The sequence below is a fragment of the Carcharhinus amblyrhynchos genome, chromosome 4, assembly GCF_965287045.1.
Source record: "Carcharhinus amblyrhynchos chromosome 4, sCarAmb.v2.hapA, whole genome shotgun sequence".
Classification (NCBI taxonomy): domain Eukaryota; kingdom Metazoa; phylum Chordata; class Chondrichthyes; order Carcharhiniformes; family Carcharhinidae; genus Carcharhinus; species Carcharhinus amblyrhynchos.
In genome coordinates this window covers 42,764,493-42,783,789 of record NC_137327.1, presented here as the reverse complement: position 1 = coordinate 42,783,789, position 19,297 = coordinate 42,764,493, and the positions used below count along the sequence as shown (strand labels likewise).

The 19,297-nt window shown below is 43.2% G+C and overlaps 1 protein-coding gene across 1 annotated transcript in view; it reads left to right on the top strand.

The window, feature by feature from the left end:
• Window positions 1-637: 637 nt before the first annotated feature.
• The window catches only part of dpep2 (dipeptidase 2), a 63,866-nt gene continuing 45,206 nt past the window's right edge, over window positions 638-19,297 (top strand). Inside the window, exons 1-5 of the mRNA XM_080187026.1 lie at window positions 638-991; window positions 4,269-4,467; window positions 5,438-5,564; window positions 14,287-14,416; window positions 14,525-14,669. Coding sequence (XP_080043152.1) covers window positions 4,346-4,467; window positions 5,438-5,564; window positions 14,287-14,416; window positions 14,525-14,669 — 524 coding nt within the window. The 5' untranslated portion in view covers window positions 638-991; window positions 4,269-4,345. The remainder of the gene's footprint in view (window positions 992-4,268; window positions 4,468-5,437; window positions 5,565-14,286; window positions 14,417-14,524; window positions 14,670-19,297) is intronic.

The window sequence follows — 19,297 nt, the reverse complement described above, 5'->3', positions numbered from 1 at the left end:
AACCACTGTGCCACCGTGTTCCTCGAGTAGTAGATAATGTAATTCACATCTTCATCAGAATGCTAAATGAACATCTTTGCACAGCCGATCTGTTTTTAAGTAAGCCAGGAGAATTCCTCTTTAAACAAGATCACTATAATTTATGTATCACATGCGTGCATGCGCGTACATACGCGTGCAGATGTAAATAAGAATGAGGATCAGAACGCAATGTTGGTTTTGTCTAGAAAAAAATTAAAAATCAAAGTTGCAGACAGAGGAGGCACCAGGGTGGGCATTAATATCCTATATTTCTTAATGCACGATTCATTAGTCAATTGTTATCAGAAAAATTCTACCTGATTTTCCAGAAAATGGATTATTTTGCAATAATATGGTATTATTCTTGTTTTATTAGTTTTATAAATAAATTGTCCAGTTGTTACCTGATTATTGGATTAGTTTGAGTGTTGTCAATTCTAACTTTCTTTGAATGTCCCCCCCTCCCCCGCTCCCCGCCCCCACTCCCCATCACAGTCCGAAGTTTCTAACTCTCGCAGACACTTGTTATCTGCCAGTCTTTCAGTGCATTGTAAACATTCTCCATGTGTGACTTTGAGTAGCTGGTGGGAAGTATCTCAGTCAGAAGTTGTGGTCAATCTACTCCCGCCGCTTCACACAGGCTCCCTGATCCAGCAGGGTGTGGGGAAGGGATCCCGGAATGTGAACCCAGGATAAGTGTTCTTTCCCCTGCCGGGAGCGCATCATCAGCAACTTAACTCGTCTTAAATAAAATGCCCATCAGGACGCTCCAGATCACATATCAGAGGCACTGATGCAATAGATCTCGCTCGGGGCAGGGCCTGAAGTGATGTCAATGGAAATGTAGGCGTTTTACACCGCGAAAAGTCGTACAGCAGAGCCCCAGGGTCAGTACCACAGCAGCAGCGGCCGGGATAAGGTAACAGCGAAGCGTGCAGCCGGTGTGTGAGCGGGTGCTGCAGCGGAACAGGTACAGAGAGGGCAGTGTAAGCTGTGCCTGGCTATCTCTTTATCAAGTGCGGCGCTATATTTAACATGAATGTAATTGTCTCCCTCTGAGGGTCCGGCTTCATGTAGACTTGCCAGCTTTCCAGGACTGCACTGGAGCCTTTAGAGAACCTATGTGGGGTATTTTAAAAATTATGCTTTATAGTAATAAAAATTCTTCGAACTCTTCAGATTGTTAGATATAAAAAATATTGGAGAAGGGAAAATGGTATTTGACTGGGCAATGCAGAAGGAAGTGGAAGGTTATCTGATGAAATACATCCAAGCAGAGTTAGCAACTTCACAAACCAAATGAGAAACGTTAACCAAATCCTGCTGCTATACCGGACTGAAAAGATTTTGCGATTTGACCCCTTTCCTCAGTGAAACACTTGTCTGCCTGGTCCTTAGTTTGTAGCATTAACCCAAAGAGCAGTGGTGACTTTAAAAGGGAAGAAATGAGTGGTGGAGCTTAGTGTGGTGGTGCTACTGAGCCCCTCTTAATGAGGGACATTGGAGTCCCCCACCCTGACTACATTCTGTTCCTTTGCCACCTTCAGTGCTTTGCCCAAGTGATGCTTAACATGAAGGAATACTGATTCATTGGCCGAGGGAGAGTGGTAGGTGGTTTAAGTAGCAAGTTTCTTTGTCCATGTTTGACTTGCTGCCGTGATCTTTTGTGGGGTCTGGAGTTAATGTATACCACTGTGCTACTACCTCCACTGGGTCTATCCTATTGATGGGACAGAACAGACCTGAGGGTGGCACAGTGGCTCAATGGTTAGGACTGCTGCCTCGCAGTGATAGGGACCTGGGTTTGATTCCCAACTTGGGTAACTGTCTGTGTGGAATCTGCACAGCTGCACTGTGTCCGTGTGGGTCTCATCCGGATGCTCTGGTTTCCTTCCACAGTCCAAAGAATGTGCTGGTTAGATGGATTGGCCATGCTAAATTCTCCCTCAGTGCAACTGAACAGGCAGCAGAATGTAGTGATTTGGGAATTTTCATAACTTTATTGCAGGGTTAATGTAAGCTTACTTGTGACACTAATAAATAAACTTTAAGATCCAGAGAAGGTGATGATGGTGTCTGGGATATTTGTCTGTAAGGTATGATTCTGTTAGTGTGACTGTGTGTAGCTATTGCTTGACTGACCTATAATTTAGCTCTCCCAATTTTGGCAGAAGCCCCCAGATGTTAGGAGGAGTTTGCAGGCTTGGCAATGCTGGACATGCCAAAGTCATTTCTGATGTCTAGGTTGATGCCAGTTGTCTCAGCTGATTTTATTCTTTATAACTTTTCCATAGCATTTTGATACAATTGATTGGCATGCTGGATCATTTCAGAGAGTATTTAAAAGTAATCCACATGGCCAGATGTCATTAATGATTACAAAGGGTGGGATTTTATGGCCTCACTTATCCTGAAATTGAAAAAGCCCGCCCAAGTTAAATAGACCTTTCCATTGTCCGCCCCTCACCTGCTCCGATTCCTGTGGCGGGCAGGGTGGTAAAATTCCAGCGAAGGAGTTTTTGTAACAATCTAATAGCTTCACGGTCACCCTTACTGAAACGCGCTTTTTAAAATTCCAGATTTATTAACCAGTTGAATTTAAAATTCTACCCATGTCCCTCACGCATTCATCTGAGTTTCTGGATTACTGCTGCCTTCACATTATCATGACACCATTGATTCCTAAGATGGTTCTAAAGTCTTGTCCAATATTTATCCTTAAAATAACATAGCTAAAAATACAAATGACGTGCCCAGCTGCTGTGTTTGTGTGTCATTCAGCTGTCGCGTTTTCTACATTACAAGTGAGGCCACTTCATACGACTTGATTGGCTATAAAATGCTTTGAGTCACGAAGAGAGTTATACAAATGCAAACCTTTCTCCCTCCTTCTCTGACTTTCTCTAAAGAACATAAGAACATAAGAAATAGGAGCAGGAGTAGGCCATGTAGCTCCTTGAGCCTGCCCCACCATTCAATAAGATCATGGCTGATCTGAAGTGGATCAGTTCCACTTTCTCACCTGCTCCCCATAACCCTTAATTCCCTTGTCTATCAAAAACCTATCTACCCGTGACTTAAACATATTCAACAAGGTAGCCTCCACCACTTCAATGGGCAGAGAATTCCAGAGATTCACTACCCTTTCAGTGAAGAAGTTCCTCCTCAACTCTGTTCTAAACTGCCCCCCTCTTATTTTGAGGCTGTGCCCTCTAGTTCTGGTTTCCTTTCTAAGCAGAAAGAATCTCTCTACCTTTACCCTATCCAGCCCCTTCATTACCTTGTAAATCTCTATAAGATACCCCCTCAGCCTTCTAAACTCCAATGAGTACAGGCCCAGTCTACTCAATCTCTCCTCATAAGCTAAGTCCCTCATCTCCGGTATCAGCCTGGTGAACCTTCTCTGTACTCCCTCCAAGGCCAATATATCCTTTCGCAAATAAGGGGGCCAAAACTGCACACAGTACTCCAGTTGCAGCCTTACCAGTACCATGTACAGTTGCAGCAAGACCTCCCTGCTTTTATATTCTATCCCCCTCGCTATAAAGGCCAACATTCCATTCGCCTTCTTGATCACCTGCTGCACCTGCAGACTGAGTTTTTGCGATTCGTGCACAAGGACCCCCAGGTCCCTCTGCACAGTAGCATGCTGCAACTTTTCACCATTTAAATAGTATTCCATCCAACTATTATTTCTTCCAAAGTGGATAACCTCAAATTTGCTAACGTTATACTCCATCTGCCAGGTCCCCACCCACTCACAGCCTATCCAAATCTCTCTGCAGACTTTCCACGCCCTCCACGCAATTCGCTTTTCCACTCATCTTCGCGTCATCAGCAAATTTTGTTACCCTACACTCAGCCCCCTCCTCCAGATCGTCTAGGTATATGGTAAACAGTTGAGGCCCCAGCACCGATCCCTGCGGCACGCCACTAGCCACCAACTGCCAACCAGAAAAGCACCCATGTATTCCAACTCTCTGCTTCCTGTAAAGTGCGCTGAGACTTCAATGAGGTGGATTCCTGAGGTAGCGTCAGGCAGGAATATCTACTGCTCAGCTGGGTTCTTCAGGAAAGCCCTGTGGTTTGTAAATCCACCCACCCCAACCCCACCACCCACCCCCAACTACCCCCAACCACCATCAACATGAAAGAAAAGTGAAAATGTTTCCAACACACCCTGTGTAGTAACTAAGTTGAATTGTGGCACTTGTTAAATTCTACGTTTTGTTTTTTTTCTCTTCCAGAAGCTGTCTGTGTTTTATTGTCATCCGGAATGTTTATCACATCTCTACAATTCTGAGATATAAGCTCGTCCTGCAAGATGATTTTCCGGGCATCATTCCACCCAGTTTTGTTTCTACTCTTACTACTGTCCAACACACTGGTATCCCAAAGAGACAACCGAGTAAACCAAATAATGAAATCTGCACCATTAATTGATGGGTACGTACTCCATATTCACCTTACTTCTTTGCTTAGTGTTCACTATTTGGAAGACTGTTTATTTATAGGATGGTAAAAGATTCAGAAATGGAAAGCAAATTGAAATCCAATAACAGAAAATGTTAAACTAATTAAACTAAGCAGTGGAAGCAAGAGGAGGCAACACAGGCTCAAACCAATAAACCTGGCGGAAATAGGTGCTCTTTGTGATGGAGTGTATATGGAATCAGAAGCATAGCTCACAGTCAAATAAGCCACCAAGGCTGCAAATGGTTGGGTTCAGCCAAAGAGATTGGCACACAAAAGGGATGAAATCAGTAGATAGGGAATGGAGTTCATGGCAAGGATCAAAGACAATGGGACTTGGGTTTTCCAATATCCAGTTGAAGGAAATTATTGCTCATCTTGCATTAGGCAAGAGTGAGATGAATCAGAAGAAGTGAAGGGGTTGAAAGAAAGGGTGACAATGCTAAGGTGAGCAGATGTGGAAACTGACATTGTGTTTTGGATGATATTACAACATGTAGATGAAAGATTGGAGGGAGGAAAGGATTGATCCTTGGGGGACATCAGAGGGAATGGTGTGGGTGTGGGAAAAGACCTCAGCACTTATTGTGGAGTCCAATAGGCGTAGAGAAAGGTCATAGGTAGAAGAGGGCACTCACAATGTTAAAATGGCTTGTTGGGCCGAAGGGCCTGTTTCCTGTGCTGTGTTGTTCTTTATTCTTTGTTCACAGGTGATTCTCTAGCTGTAACTCAAAAGATGGGAATGGATCTCAATGTGAATGACAAGGAATGATCAACACATGAACTATATTTCTGAGTAGAATACGAAACAATTGGGTTCAATAATGGGAGACTGCTTTGGAGGGACAATTACTGGTCAAATAGCGTTAACCAGAATCAAAACAATTTAACTTTCATGGGTAGTGTTTAGAATAAACTGATAATCATTTGTTATTGTTCTTAGCCACAATGATTTAGCACTACAGCTGAGAAGATACTTTAACAACAACCTGACTGCAGTTGACTTGAACACTTTGAACAAGACATGTACAAATATTAACAAACTAAAAGAAGGAAATGTGGGAGCCCAGGTATATTTTCTCAATTTTCTTTTTTAACTCTCCTTTCTTCTCCTCTCCCCCCACCTCATGTCATCTGGGTACATTCTGTAAGGTACCAATTCCTGAGAGGATGAAGTGGCTGAGAGAGTACATAGAACTTTCACAATGAACAGTAATTTTGTAATTTAAAATTAAAAGGTGCTTTAGAGGTGCTGGACGTTGTAGATTGGTGTTACAATTTGGTCAAAGCCATCGTACCCTTGGCTCTTTGAATTGGCATGCTGCAGTTTCATCCCATGCTGGGATTTTTGTTACTATTCATCACTGGGTGTTACTGGCAAGGCTAGCATTTGTTGTCCCTACCTGATTGCACTTGAGAATGTGATGGTGAGTTGCCTTCTGCATCACAACTAAGTGGGTTGCTCGGCCATTTCTGAGGGGCAGTTAAGAAATTGTAAGGTGAATCTCTTAAACTGCCAGCTGCTGAGCTGATGGTAACTGCAGTATTTAAAAAAAGGGTGCTGACCTGAAAATCTTGTAGAATCACAGTTCTTTCACCACACAAGAGGGAATATTCATGCTAGGCGATTAGAAGTGGAAAATCTCCAAATGTTTTCTGCATGTTCGTTACATGTGTTTATTTTACTTAAAAAAAATACATACCGTAATGTTTGTATCAACCTGACAGCTTCCCGGTCTAGCCAACCACATGGCACTTCTGAAGGTTAAAAATTTATTTACAAGACGTAGATGTCGCTATGGGCATTTCTTACCCGCTCCCTAATTGCCCTTGAGAAGGTGGTGATGAACTACCCCTTTGAACTGCTCCTGTTCATTTGGTGTAGGTACACTCACAGTGTTGTTAGGAGGGTGTTCCAGTATTTTGACCAAGTGATACTGAAGGAACATTGATACATTTCCAATTCGGGATAGTGAGTGACTTCGGGAGGGAACTTCCTAATGGTTCGCAGGTATCTGCTGTTCTTGCCCTTCTAAATTGAGACTCTCCAAGTTAGTTCTAAATCATTGGCAGTTTTGGACTGTGGATTTGCACCTACTCAGAGGTGGTGGGCTAGTGTTATACAGCTTTGATAGGTTTTACATACGAGACAAAAAAGCGTCAGAAATCTACTTTAGTTCAGCAGTTCAGGAGGATGTATTAAGCATTACCATATGGCAAAAATCAACAAACCATGCAGTAGGTTACAGATTGCTGTAGGCTTTATTTTGCATTTTGGCTTTGATCTGTGTAGCATGCTAGGACTTGTCTTATAGTCATACCTCTATGAGGTTGGCCTTTGTAATGGTCTCCACCACGTGAGAAGGGTTTTGGACTTGTTCCATTTATGAAGTTTCCAGTGCCCAGGTCTCCTCGCTGTGACATGATTTGTACTTGATGTGATTAAGTTAGTGTTGGCCACCTCCAGGGCTGATGTGATTTATATACACTACTAGTTAAAGATCAGTTGAACTGGTTAGATTTGTCCTTCCAGTTATATGAATCATCCTTTTAAGATACCATGAGCTATTTCAGTTAAGCGTGCAAGTTGTAGCCAAAATGATTTATCCAGAGCTTAAAATGGAACATTTAAAATTAAACTCTTTTGGAGAGTCAGTGCATACTCGATGGGCCAAACAGTCTCAATCTGCGCTGGAGTGATTCTATGGTTCTATGATAAATATATTGGCTGGGATGTTCCGAACAGCAGCAACGATCACCAGATTTCCATTGTGATCAAAAATTCCCCCGGATTTGACACAGCTACACATTTATTCTGGGGTCTTCCAACCCCAGCTTCTAAAGAAATACTGAGCAAGGGACTCCCATCAGAGATGAGAGGAGTTGGGGAAAGATAGGATGTGCTTCCTTTTTACTGCATTCGTTTCCATATGGCAAGTTTAAAAGTCCAGTTTGAATGTTAATGATTGGATGAGTGAATGGATGAGTGAGCAAGTGGGGAGGTGGGTAAGTAGGTAGAGGGTGGGTAGTTAAGTGGATAGTGGGGAGGTGGGTAAGTGGGTAGAGGGTGGGTGGGTAAGTGGGTAGAGAATGGGCGGGTAAGTGGATAGAGGCTGGATGGGTAAGTAGACAAAGGATAGCTGGGTGGGTGGGTGGATTGGTGGATAGAGGGCAAGGGGGTAAGTGGATAGAGGGTGGATGGATAAGTGGACAACGGGTAGCTGGGTAAGTGGACAGAGAGTGGATGGGTGGGTAGGTGGATAGAGGGCAGGTGGGTAAATGGGTAAGCAGTAAGTGGGTGGTCAGTGAGTGTTAGTGGGTGAAATGGGTAGACATGTGGAAACAGATCGAAACAGTAGACTTCAGTTTAACTTGGCCTTTTCTAGGACATTTTCACAGTATATTCATTGTACTAAGCCAAAACTATTTTGCAGTGGGCCAAGTAAGCCATTTTGTATCTATACTTAACAATCTTTCATGTGGGGATTTTGTAATGCCACGGCCCAGACAGCCACCAGCTCAGCCGAGATCTCAGCCACTGCCTGTCCAGTTGCCCTGACTTCTGTTGCTGTTATGTTTTCCAGTTGTTCCATTATAGGCTGTAAAATCATCAGCCAATGTCATCCAGGGTGCTGAGGAAGTATGTGCTCATGAACTATTAGAGGTTATATTCCCTACCCTGGACCAATGAAGAACATAGTCTTGTTAGATAGATTTGCTATTGGTTCTTGCCACTCAGTTGTAAGGTTGCACCTACTTTGCCTCATTAACTTTCCTTTCCCTGATTTACTAAAACATGGGGAACCTTGCACATCACTCGAGGGGGCGATAAGGGAGGGTGGAAGCAAGGCATGATTATACGCAGGTTGGTACCAAGCTGAAACGTAGTCATTTCATAGCCAGCTGATTTCCATTTTATCATATCTCCCCCGCTGTACGGTTTTGACGTAGAATCCATTCAGCTGTCTCTGCTATGTGGAATGGGAGAGATTGGAGAGGTATTCCTTCCCTCAAATGGACAGGGATGTGGGTACAAACCCAACACCTTGCTTACATTCAATCTTTCAGTGTACATATATGACATATATAAATAAGTATTGGCATGCAGTCCCGGGTAGTTCGCTTTTTCACTACTGAGTGGCCATTAAGGCCAAATAGTCCAGAAAGTCCAAAAAATATAGTGAAGATCTTCATCCTGTGTTCATATCTGGGTTGGAGACAATCTTCTTGCAGTCGGGTAGATGTATCCAACTTGAACGTCCTTCGAGCTTGATGGAAGATGGTGTGGTCAGTAGTACTTGAAAAGGACAGCTCTAGCTGTCTAACAGTACTAGTTTCTTTCTATCCCAGTTCTTCACCAATAGGTAGTCTCCGGGTTAGATCACTGGATATCGAGAGGTGGCTGTCCCTGCTGCCTGTGGGAGATGTGCCTGTTTTACCTATGAGTGGAGAAACATCAGAGAAAGTGTTAATTGCTTCAAATAATTCTGCATCTGTTCCCCCATCACATGGAGGTCTACTCCTTCCAGGAGTTTCTCGTGGGCATCCCAGGGGAGTCCTCATTGGCCGACCGTAGACTATCTCTGCAGCTGACAGTCCGATCCACGAAATGTGGAGTCACCTGCATGCAAAACAGTGCCAAGGGCAATAGCTTTAGCCAATTTAATCCAGTTTCTTCAGTCAATTTAGATAATTTTTCTTTTAAAGCCCCATTGACCCTTTCCACAATTCCTGCTGCCTGCAGGTGATACACGCAGTGCTGTTGTTGTTTAATTACAAGTGCTTCGCACAATTCAGTATTGATCTGGGCCACACAATGTGGTCTATTATCTGAACTCACTATTTTGGGTACCCCAAAACGAGGAATAACTTGGTGACTGGTGGAGTGCCATAGGGATCGGTGCTGGGGCCTCAGCTATTTACCATTTATATAGATGATCTGGAGGAGAGGGCTGAATGTAGCATGACAAAATTTGCTGATGATATGAAGATGAGTGGAAAAGCAAATTGCGTGAAGGGTGTGGAAAGTCTGCAGAGGGATCTAGATAGGCTAAGCGAGTGGGCGAGGACCTGGCAGACGGAATACAATGTTAGCAAATGTGAGGTTATCCACTTCAGCAGAAATAATAGTAGGAGGGATTACTATTTAAAGGGTGAAAAGCTGCAGCATGCTACGGTGCAGAGGGACCTGGGGGTTCTTGTGCGTGAGTCGCAAAAACCCAGTCTGCAGGTGCAGCAGGTGATCAAGAAGGCGAATGGGATGCTGGCCTTTATAGCGAGGGGGATAGAATATAAAAGCAGGGAGGTCTTGCTGCAACTGTACAGGGTACTGGTGAGGCCGCAGCTGGAGTACTGGGTGCAGTTTTGGTCGCTGCACTTGCGCAAGGATATTTTGGCCTTGGAGGGAGTGCAGAGGAGGTTCACTCGGCTGATACTGGAGATGAGGGGGTTGGACTATGAAGAGAGACTAAATAGACTGGGTCTGTACTCATTGGAGTTTAGAAGGATGAGGGGGGATCTTATAGAGATGTATAAGATAATGAAAGGGATAGATAGGGTAGAGGTAGAGAGATTCTTCCCGCTTAGAAAGGATAGCAGGACTCGAGGGCACAGCCTCAAGATAAGGAGGGGGGGGGTGCAGTTTAGCTCGGAGTTGAGGAGGAACTTCGTCACTCAAAGGGTGGTGAATCTCTGGAATTCTCTGCCCGTTGTAGTGGTGGAGGCTACCTTGCTAGATATATTTAAGTCACGGGTAGATAGGTTTTTGATAGACAAGGGAATTAAGGGTTATGGGGAGAGAGCAGGAAAGTAGAACTGATCCACTTCAGATCAGCCATGATCTTATTGAATGGCGGGGCAGGCTTGAAGGGCTAGATGGCCTACTCCTGCTCCTATTTCTTATGTAAAAAAAAAGAATTACTGTATAATTAGTACTCAGCCAGAATCAGATGATAGAATAAGTTGCATTCCTCAATGATGTTGTGACTGAATAATCAAGTCGATATTAAGGCTGGGAATATACTAATGTCTGTAAGTTTAGAAGTGTTAGTTTGTGGTTGTAAGCTCTGTGGGAAAGGGAACAATCCGATACCATCCAGCATGACTCCTGTCCTTGAAATTGGCAGCTGATGTCAGGGATAAAAAATAAAAACTTGTATAAATTTGGTTGAGGGAAACATCATGTACACTCATTGTTCCATTTCATGGGACAATATGCAAAAATGGCTGAATCGATTAAATTTACTCAGAAAGAAATTAATCCAGTAACAATTGGCTAATTATAACAGACTCGATCTAAAATGAGGTAAAGCTAAGTATAGGTTATAAGAGAAGGTTTCGAGAACCAATTTTGCTAATCAATCAGGATAGAGAGATGTGGAGGTGCTGGCAGTGTACTGGGGTGGACACAGTAAGAAGTCTCACAACACCAGGTTACAGCCCAACAGGCTTATTTGGAATCAAGAGCTTTTGGAACACTGCTCCTTCTTCAGGTGAGCCATTCAGCAACAATCCGAAAGCTCGTGATTCCAAATATACCTGTTGGACTTTAACCTGGTCTTGTAAGACTTGTTACTGGGGTAGAGAGAGAGAGAGACTATAACAGGTATTGAATGTTCTCTGGGGCAGGAGTTTGGGGTAATTGGAGGTTGATTTACACTTCTACCTGGATTCATCACCCAATTGAAATTGTAAAAGTTGTCATGTATTTGATAAATATATCTTTCATCTTCTAAAAATAAACTTCTTTTAAAATTTATTTTCTTTTTTGGCTTTAATTGATTAAAAAGTCAGAACCAAAATGAGTCTTTCGGTTGTAGAGGAGAAAGTCAGGTAATGTAAATCTTTTGTAAAAGTTTACAGTTAAGCGGGTATGTGGGTGAGGTGGGTAAATGAGTAGCGGACAGCTAGGTGAAGTGGGTAGATTGGTGAGGTGGGTAGTTGCGTAAATGTGCATGATGAGTAAGTGGGTAAGATGGGGAATGTGGGTAGAGGGAGTTGGGTGAGGTGGGAAGTGGGCAGGTGGGTGAAGTGGAGGAGGCAAGTAAATGGATGAGGTGGGTAAGTGTGATGCAGTTAAGTGGGTGGTCTGTTCGAAGATAGTTAGATGGACAGATGGTACTCACATCGGGGTGGGTTGGTAGTTGGATGGTCAGGCCTGGTGGGAAGGTATCTGGCTCATGGGTGTAGTCGATAGGGAGTGGGGCAGTGGGTGGTATTGGACAGTGTCACTGGGTAGATTTTGGGAGTCAGGAGGTAAGTTATTTGCCACAAGACCCCTAGCCTCTGACTTGCTCTTGTAGCCACAGTATTTATATGCCTAATCCAGTTCAGTTTCTCGTCAATATTAACCCTCAGGATTCAACAATAGTTATGCCACTGAATGTCAAGGGTAATGGTAAGATTCCTTTTTGTTGGAGATGGTCATTATCTGGCACTTGCGCAGTGCAAATGTTACTTGGCACTTCTAAGCCCAAAACTGGATATTATCCTGATCTTGTTGCATTTGGACGTGGACTGCTTTATATCTGAGGAGTTACAAAATGTGCCAAATATTGTGCAGTCATCATTGAATATCTCCACTTCTGACCTTATGATGGAAGGTAGGTCATTGATAAAGCAACTGAAGATTGTTAGGCCTAAAACACTACCCTGAGGAACTCCTTCAGTGATGTTCCTGAACTGAGATGATTGGCCAACAACAACTACAGTCATCTTCCTTTTTTAGGTTGGCTCCAGTTCATAGAATTTTCCATTTGATTTCCATTGACTCCAGTTTTGTAAGGGTTCCTTGATGCCATACTTGTTGACATTTCTTTCTATTAGCCTTCCCCTTGTCATGCCCTACCTTTAGAAGCCTCCCTCCCCCAGGTTTAAGTGAACCGCCAGTTCATAATGACTTCCCACCCACCCACTCACCGCACTGCCCCAGGCTTCCCTTTCTCTGTGAGAGTTTTCCAGGAATAATGTGGCCCTGCAGCAGAAGGCAGCCTCAGGAGCAGCGTTTCTCATGCTTGATAGTCTTCATTCTGGTACCAACCCCTTCCCGATCTCCCTGAGTCAAACGGCCAGTACCCTGGAGTCTTTCCCCCAGGTCTTCACCGTCTAGGCCCATGGTACCCTGTTGTCTTCCCCTTGCTCCCCCATTTCCCCTGACTAGGGTTAGGGTTAGCACTATGGAGCCTTCCTCCATGGTAGACTGGAATTAACTCCCGGGTACCCTTCCAGACTTAGACCAGTCTTACACCAGTCTCACTCCAGTGTTACTCTGGTCTGCCTCCAGTGTTAGTCTGGTCACCCCAAGTCAAGTTTGATTGCCATTGTCTCAAAGGCTAGTCACCCCTAGTCAGAGGCTGGACACCCCCGAATCAGAGCCGGTTTTCCTGATTCAGAATCAGTATCCCTGAGTCAACTTCCTTAATATGTGGACTCATTCCACGAGCACTGTGCTCACCTCTCCTCAGCGGTGTGCTTGCCAGATGCACGCATTTTGAAGCAGTTGTAATTTGCACTGTTCTGGCATCATATTGCTGTGGGCGGATTTTTTGATGAGGGCAGGGTATGATTCTGGCATACGGAGCTGATCGTCACACGCAAATGTATTATAATGGTGTTCGAAGTGTGGGAAATGCGGCCTGCCACTGATTGGGAGTGGAGACAATCGTCACAAGCTTTCATACCAATGTAAGACGTAACTTTGACTTTCTTGCAATATTTTCTGCTTTTCTCACAATTCTGCCCGATGCTAATGGGAACAGAAAATCCCAGCCAATGACCTTGGTCTTCCCAATATTTAACTCAACTCGTTTTTCCGAGTGCCTGCCCTACACATGCAACACAGTAAGAAGTCTCACAACACCAGGTTAAAGTCCAACAGGTTTATCTGGTAGCAAAATCCACTAGCTTTTGGAGTGCTGCTCCTTTGTCAGGTAAGTGGGAGTTCTGTTCACAAATGGGGCATATAAAGACACAAACTCAATGTACAAAATAATGGTTGGAATGCGAATCTTTATAGGTAATCAAGTCTTAAAGGTACAGACAATGTGAGTGGAGAGAGCGTTAAGCATAGGTTGAAGAGATGTGTATTGTCTCCAGACAGGACAGTTAGTGAGATTTTGCAAGCCCAGGCAAGTCATGGGGGTTACAGATAGTGTGACATGACCCAAGATCCCGGTTGAGGCTGTCCTCATGTGTGCGGAACTTGGCTATCAGTCTCTACTCAGCGACTCTGCGCTGTCGTGTGTCGTGAAGGCTGCCTTGGAGAACGCTTACCTGAATATCAGTGGCCAAATGCCCGTGACCGCTGAAGTGTTCCCCAACAGGAAGGGAACAGTCTTGCCTAGTGATTGTCGAGCGGTGTTCATTCATCCGTTGTCGTAGCATCTGCATGGTCTCCCCAATGTACCATTCCTCAGGACATTCTTTCTTGCAGCGTATCAGGTAGACAACATTGGCCAAGTTGCAAGAGTATGTACCGTGTACCTGGTAGGTAGTGTTCTCACGTGAGATGATGGCATCTGTAGCGATGATCTGGCATGTCTTGCAGAGCTTGCTGTGGCAGAGTTGTGTGGTGTCGTGGTCACTGTTCTCCTGCAGTTGGACCTGTTGGACTTTAACCTGGTGTTGTGAGACTTCTTACTGTGTTTACCCCAGTCCAATGCCAGCATCTCCACATCATGACCACACATGCAACAGTCAGGGATAATGTTCCATCCTGTCTTTCACTGAAACTTATTATTTTTGATAGTCACAATTCATGCAATAAATAAAACCATGTTTTATTATTCATTCCAGTTCTGGGCGGCCTACGTACTGTGTTCAGCCCAATATAAAGATGCGGTCCGCCTGACTCTGGAACAAATAGATGTCATCAAACAAATGTGTGGAAAGTATGAAGACTTTAAGTTGGTTACAACTTCAGAAGGTATCAGCAGTGAATGTCCCAATAAAGCTTATCTGTAAATTGAACATTTCTGAGTTTATGCATACAATAAAATACATTAATGTCAATTTGTGATTTCTTTAAATCTAGACATTAGAAATAATGTCGACAAAATAGCTTGCCTCATCAGTATTGAGGGAGGACACTCAATTGACAGCAGTTTGGCAACCTTGAGGATGTTTTATGATCTTGGAGTACGCTCTATGTCTTTGACTCACGACTGTCACACACCATGGTAATGAACTTTCTTAAATATCTCTTGTGTTGCAAAAGAGGAATGATTTTTATGTGCTCAAACTGGAGATGGATATGATTTGAAGGCTTTCCAATCTTAGAACCCATTGTCAGCATTGAGCACTCCGTTGTTATAAGTGATGTAAGACAGAGTTATACTCCTTCTATACAGATAATAGCACATCTTAACTTCAAACTCATCAAATCAAACAGCCTGAATTTATTTTCATTTTTCTAAATTTGAAAGCAAATTTTCCCAAATCATGGGCAGATTTATGCTTTGAGCTTGTGCTGGGAACTAGGTTCAGATTATTTTCCACAGTTCTCAGAGGGGAGATTGTCTTATTCAATTCCTCTGAGCCGAATTTACAGTAAGTCTTTTCCTCCATTCTTCCTCCCTGACCAATCCGAATGGAAAATCTCTCCTATAGATTTTATTACTGGTGATGCATGAAATGATAGGAAGGCTGCAGAAGATCTTATATCACAGATGTGATGTAACACAGATGTAACAGAAGAAACATGGCTTTCAGCCATGATCTTATTGAATGGTGGGGCAGGCTCGAAGGGCTAGGTGGCCTACTCCTGCTCCTATTTCTTATGTTCTTATAGGTGCTGAGTTCAGTCACAATCTGATTAGCCCTTCAAATCTTCACTTGTTTCCTGACAATAGCCCCACCTTTTAAGATCATTGGCTCTTTCTGACCTTCATTCTTGGTTTTATGCTAACTTACATCAACTCAGCATTCCAGAAAGTGCATCATTTTACAAACGTTGTTCTTACAAGTGCAGAAAATGTCAACATATTGTTGCCAACAGACTAAAATGTTTATTAGAAATATATGCCAAAAATAAGTAAAATTTTGGAAATTTGAGCTTCTTTGTCGATATTCTACAAAGTTCACTTGAAAGAACTGTTTGTGAACTGCAAAATGGAGCTCTAAACATGAAAATGCATTCTTCAACACCTGCTAGTATTGCAAACAGCAACCTCATATCTGGTTGTGGTAAATTTAAATATATATTTTTATACTTTCCATTTTAAACACTGAATGACAGAATGTGAGTGAAAACTGACCAATTGAGGATCAGACTTCAGATTAATTTGATGGGCGAAGTGCCAGTAACTTAAAAAACTGATTAGGCCCTATGATGGAAATATTGGTCAATAGCTTGTTTATTTCTGCTGAAGAAACATGAAAAAGAAAATGATGAGGCAGTTATTCTCCTAAACAATTCCATTCAGTCTGGCCATTTTCCTTTTCTGAGCAATAGCTGTTGCCCTTACCTTGGAAAGAAGAGATGAAAGGTACCCAATTGACCTACCGGTGGTGGCAGGACAATGTGTTAGTGGAGTGGTATTGTCACTAGACTCGCTATTCAAGGGCTCCAGGGTAATGTCGGATTCAAATCTCACTATGGCAGATGGTAACATTAGAGTTCAATAAAAATCTGGAATTAATGTCCAGTGGTGACCATGAAACCATTGTCAATCTAGTTCACTAACATCCTTTAAGTAAGGAAATCTGCTGTCCTTACCTTGTCTGCTGTCCTTAACTCTATATCCAAAGCAATGTGGTTAACTCCTTCAATGACTTCTGAAATAACCTAGAAAGCCATTCAACTCAAGGGCAATTAGGGATGGACAACAAATGCTGGCCCAGCCAATGACACCCAGACCTCATGAGGAAAACTTTATAAAGTTCATAGAGAGATGTAGCAGCACGACTCCATGTACAACAAGGATGAACATCCTGTTCACATCTGCTGGGACACCTGGTTAGGTTTTATTTCAAACACAGTGTATCATGTTGGAACAAATAGGCAGCCATGCCAAATTTGAAACCATTTCCTTTTTAAATTAGTTAAGACACGGTATCTGCTGATGGGAGACATTGCCCATTGAAGGACATAAACGGCTCAGGTTAAGATCACCTGCATGATAGTGATTAATCAACGCAATGGCCTGTAAATCTGGTCCATGTTTTCTCCAGATGTGAGACAGTTGTTCGCTTTCTTCCATTCTATTTATTCCTAACTTAAAAAATTTGAAAATGATCAGTTCAATAAGCACACTGCATTTAAACACTCACTCCCTTCCCCACACTCCAGCTTATAGCCTTCACATTCACTCATTGATTTGACGTAGGTTTTTTTCTAAGATATATTTAATATCACATATCACGTACAGCAACAAAACAGGCCATTTGGTCCATCAATAGAAATGTTGTTCCAGATTACCTGTCTGACTTCCAAACCCTCTGGAATGTTTTTAAGGTGAGGGTGGTGGGTGGACATTAACCCTTTCACCTCAAAATTTACAGCTTGTTCTGCTTTTTTTGGCCAATTTTTAAATCAAATTTTGGAAAATGCAAATAGCCTGGTGCATGTTGCTGCACAGTTGTCAGGAGCAATGCAGTGAGCCATTAAGTGATGTTTCTGCTGCAGTGGCATTGTTGGAAAAAAAGGAACATTCATACTGTTTCATAGTACCTTTTCACTGACTGTTTGATCACTTGTCTGAGCCATGATTCTACTGACCATCTGGTCTCCTGCTAGCTCTGTTCTGCAAGGCAACAACAAACCATATAATGACTGCCATCTGCCTTTGTGAACTGTACTTTACAGCCAGTTCCTCCTTCTTGGCAGTGCTGCAAGCCATTAGCTTGCTTCTGGCCCGATTAGGAGGATCTGCATTTTAAAACAACATTGTATTAGTGATGAAAACCTGGCTCAGGATTGGGACCTGGACACGAACCATCGGATTCCAGACACCAGATTCCCACCGAAGTCAGACTGGATAGATTAAATTTAACAAGAAATTATTTTCAAAGATCCAAATGAACGATTGGTTAGTGCTTGAACATTTCTACTTGTTCATAAAATGTTTTTATGTTAGAGGTATCTGCTTTTGACAGTTTGATAAAATACAGATGTAATAGGTTGTTTCAAGTCAGCAGTTTCTGGGACAACCGGATGGTTCCTGTAATGACGCACATTCACAGACTTCATTAGAAACATGAGAGGTGTTGGTTAACAAGAAAAACTGTACAGAGGCCAAAGTACATGGTTGCTCCAAAGCAGCCCACGCGACTGCTTGAGTCTTCTGTCTAAAAGAGGACTCCACCCCCTGGGGCAATTACTTACTCTCAGTCCCAAATGATCCTCAAGCCAGATGAGCCTCTTCTGCTGTGTTACCCTTAAAGGAACAATCAGCACAAATCACCACAATTCCCTATTACTATATGTTTCATCCTTCAAGGCCAAGATGACCACTTTCATTATCTGGTGTGTTTGATAGGGTTCTTTGATTTGATTAGATTTGGTTTATTATTGTCACATGTATTAGTTTACAGTGAAAGGTATTGTTTCCTGCATGCTATACAGGCAAAACATACCGTTCATAGAGAAGGAAAGACAGTAGGACTAGGGGGCACAGCCTCAAGATAAAGGGGAGGCGGTTTAGAACGGAGTTGAGGAGGAACTTCTTCACTCAAAGGGTGGTGAATCTCTGGAATTCTCTGCCCGTTGAAGTGGTGGAGGCTGCCTCGCTAAATATTTTTAAGAAGCGGGTTGATGGGTTCTTGATAAGAGAGGGGATTAAGGGTTATGGGGAGAGGGCGGGAAAGTGGAAATGAGCTACAACAGATCAGCCATGATCTTATTGAATGGCGGGGCAGGCTCGAAGGGCTAGATGGCCTACTCCTGCTCCTATTTCTTATGTTCTTATGTTCTTATGAAAGGAGAGAGTACAGAATGTAACGTTACAGTCATGGCTAGGGTGTAGAGAAAGATCAACTTAATGCAACGTAAGTCCATTCAAGAGTCTAACAGCAGCAGGGAAGAAGCTGTTCTTGAGGACGTTGGTATGTGACTTCAGACTTTTGTATATTTTTCCTGAAGGAAGGAGATGGAAGAGAGAACGTCCAGGGTGCATGGGATCCTTGATTACGCTGGCTGCTTTGCTAAGGCATTGGGAAGTGTGGACAGAGTCAATGGATGGCAGGCTGTTTTGTGCGATGGATTGGGCTACATTCACAATCCTTTGTAGTTTCTTGTGATCTTGGGCAGAGCAGGAGCCATACCAAGCTGTGATACAATCAGAAAGAATGCTTTCTATGGTTCATCTGTGAAAGTTGGTGAGAGATGTAGCTAACATGCCAAATTTCCTTAGTCTTCTGAGAAATTAGAGGTGCTGGTGGGCTTTCTTAACTATAGTGTCGGCATGGGGGTACCAGGGCTAGTTGTTGGAGATCTGGACACTAAAAAACTTGAAGCTCTCAACTCTTTCTACTTTGTCCCCGTTGATGTAGACAGGGGGCACTTTCTCCTTTACGCTTCCTGAAGTCGATGACAATCTCCATTGTCTTGTTGACATTGAGGGAGAGATTATTGTTGCCACACCAGTTCACCAGATTCTCTATCTCATTCCTGTACTCTGTTTTGTCATTGTTTGAGACACAACCCATTACAGTGTAGTCATCAGCGAACTTGAAAATCGAATTGGAGGGGAATTTGGCCACATAGTAATAGGTGTACAAGGAGTATAGTAGGAGGCTGAGAGCACGCCGTGTGGGGCACTGGTGTTGAGGATGATCGTGCAGGAGGTGTTGTTGCCTTGTCTTTACT